Raw genomic sequence first — 1,516 nt, 5'->3', positions numbered from 1 at the left:
CTGTCTCAATTGCAGGGGCCGAAGAGGGCTGGAAGTCCAGGTCGAGATCCCAGTCTTCCGCTGCGACAGGTTCAACTGCATGAGCCGAAAAGTCCTCATCTCTAGGTTCTGGTGCTGTCTCAATTGCATAAGGACGGAAGGCCGGATTTGCCTCCTCTGTTAATCTTTCTCCCGAGGTCTCGCTATCTCTCGACAACCCTCTCAGCACTGCGCTTGGTACGGGAGGGGCTTCGCTGAAAACCTGAAGCCGAATTAGACGCAAACCATTACAACAGACGTACTTGCATGAGTGGAGTCTCCATAACGGATTCTGTGGGGGTCGGATTGAACCCATACTCCACTGAGAGCAGGCTCTGCTCCATGAAGGCATGCTGCTGCTTCAGCGACAGCAGCTCCGCTTCCTTGGTGCGCAACAGCTCTCGCACGCTCTGCAGCTCGTAATGGGCCTCTTCCAGCATGGCGCTCACGTCTGCCGGGGCATCCTGCATCAAGGGGTGTGCCCGCCGCCTACCTCGTCACCTGGGGATAGCAGGGCGTCGGCCATTTGAACGTTCTGCTCGTAAAGGAGAAGCTGCGCCTCCAGCTCATCAGCTTGCTTCGTCAACATAGTCACATTTCCCTTAAGAGTGTGCAACTCGTCGCCCTGAGAGTTTTCCACGTTCCTTGCGGCATCCAATTCGAATCTGCGTGGAAACAACTGCGATGCGATACCTCAGTTGACTTTCTCGGACACGGTTCAACCGAAGGTCGTTGTCAGCCTCGTCAAGGCGACTCCTCAACATTGCAATCTCAGCGTCAAGAGTCTTGGTTTGAATCATCAGCTCTTTCATCCGATCAGCAGATTCGAGGGCACTTTGAGTGAGTTGTAGATTCAGACAGTCATTTGCGCTTCTCACCTGGTCGAGTTCTACCAATAATAACTCTGCTGCATTTTTCTTCGTCTGCAGATGCTCAAAGACATCAAAAAGATTCCATGCGGCGGCGCTCTCTCCATCCCCAGCAGCAAACGCCGCGTGCAACTCCCGCACACGGTCGCACATGACTGCCGCGGTCGTCGAAGGATGTAATCCCAGTAGGTGGAGCAGGTCAGAGAGGGTCTCAGTCTGTGCATGTTGGGTTGACACAATAGTGTCTCGGAGTTCAGTGTTCTGCCGCTCCAAATTCAGAACGTAGATTTTCTGCTCTTCGATGAACTTGTTAAGATTAGCGTTCTTATCCTCAAACCACAGGCGCTCGGATTGAAGTAGTTCATCCTCACGAGCCTTATCCGCCGCGCCGCAAAGAGGGCGCAGCAATTCTCTGCATTCATTGGCTAGGGCAGAATCCTCAGCACAAACACGCTGGAGATGTGCCGCAAGATCCTTCATCGACAGATCTTCCAGTGTAATCGAACGCTCCAGTTGCGAAGTCAGCTTGTCACACGCCAGTCGGAGCTGATCTACATCGGATGTGGCTGAGTTGGCTGCTGCTTCAGCGACTTGAAGTCTGTTTCGAAGTTGCTCGGTCTCCTGAGCTG

General features: G+C 53.4%; 1 protein-coding gene across 2 annotated transcripts; it reads right to left on the bottom strand.

The window, feature by feature from the left end:
• Positions 1–266: 266 nt before the first annotated feature.
• On the bottom strand, positions 267–1,516 carry KVP18_001582 (uncharacterized protein; the record flags this gene model as incomplete). 2 transcript variants are annotated; one of them, XM_067951749.1, is made up of 3 exons in its annotated part: positions 267–482; positions 512–683; positions 712–1,516. In XM_067951749.1, coding segments are annotated over 3 exons (1,193 nt in total), but the record flags the coding sequence as incomplete, so codon positions are not given. The 2 variants fall into 2 exon arrangements, with proteins under 2 accessions (XP_067806505.1, XP_067806504.1); XM_067951748.1 differs by lacking the exon at positions 267–482 and having other exon boundaries at positions 488–683; positions 712–1,367.

This window comes from the organism of the source record quoted next (genome assembly GCF_019968955.1).
Source record: "MAG: Porospora cf. gigantea A chromosome Unknown PgA_NODE_7386_length_1516_cov_355.661, whole genome shotgun sequence".
In the NCBI taxonomy this organism is placed as follows: Eukaryota; Apicomplexa; class Conoidasida; order Eugregarinorida; family Porosporidae; genus Porospora; species Porospora cf. gigantea A.
Note: the sequence above shows the minus strand (reverse complement) of the source record. Positions and strands in the feature narration are given on the sequence as shown.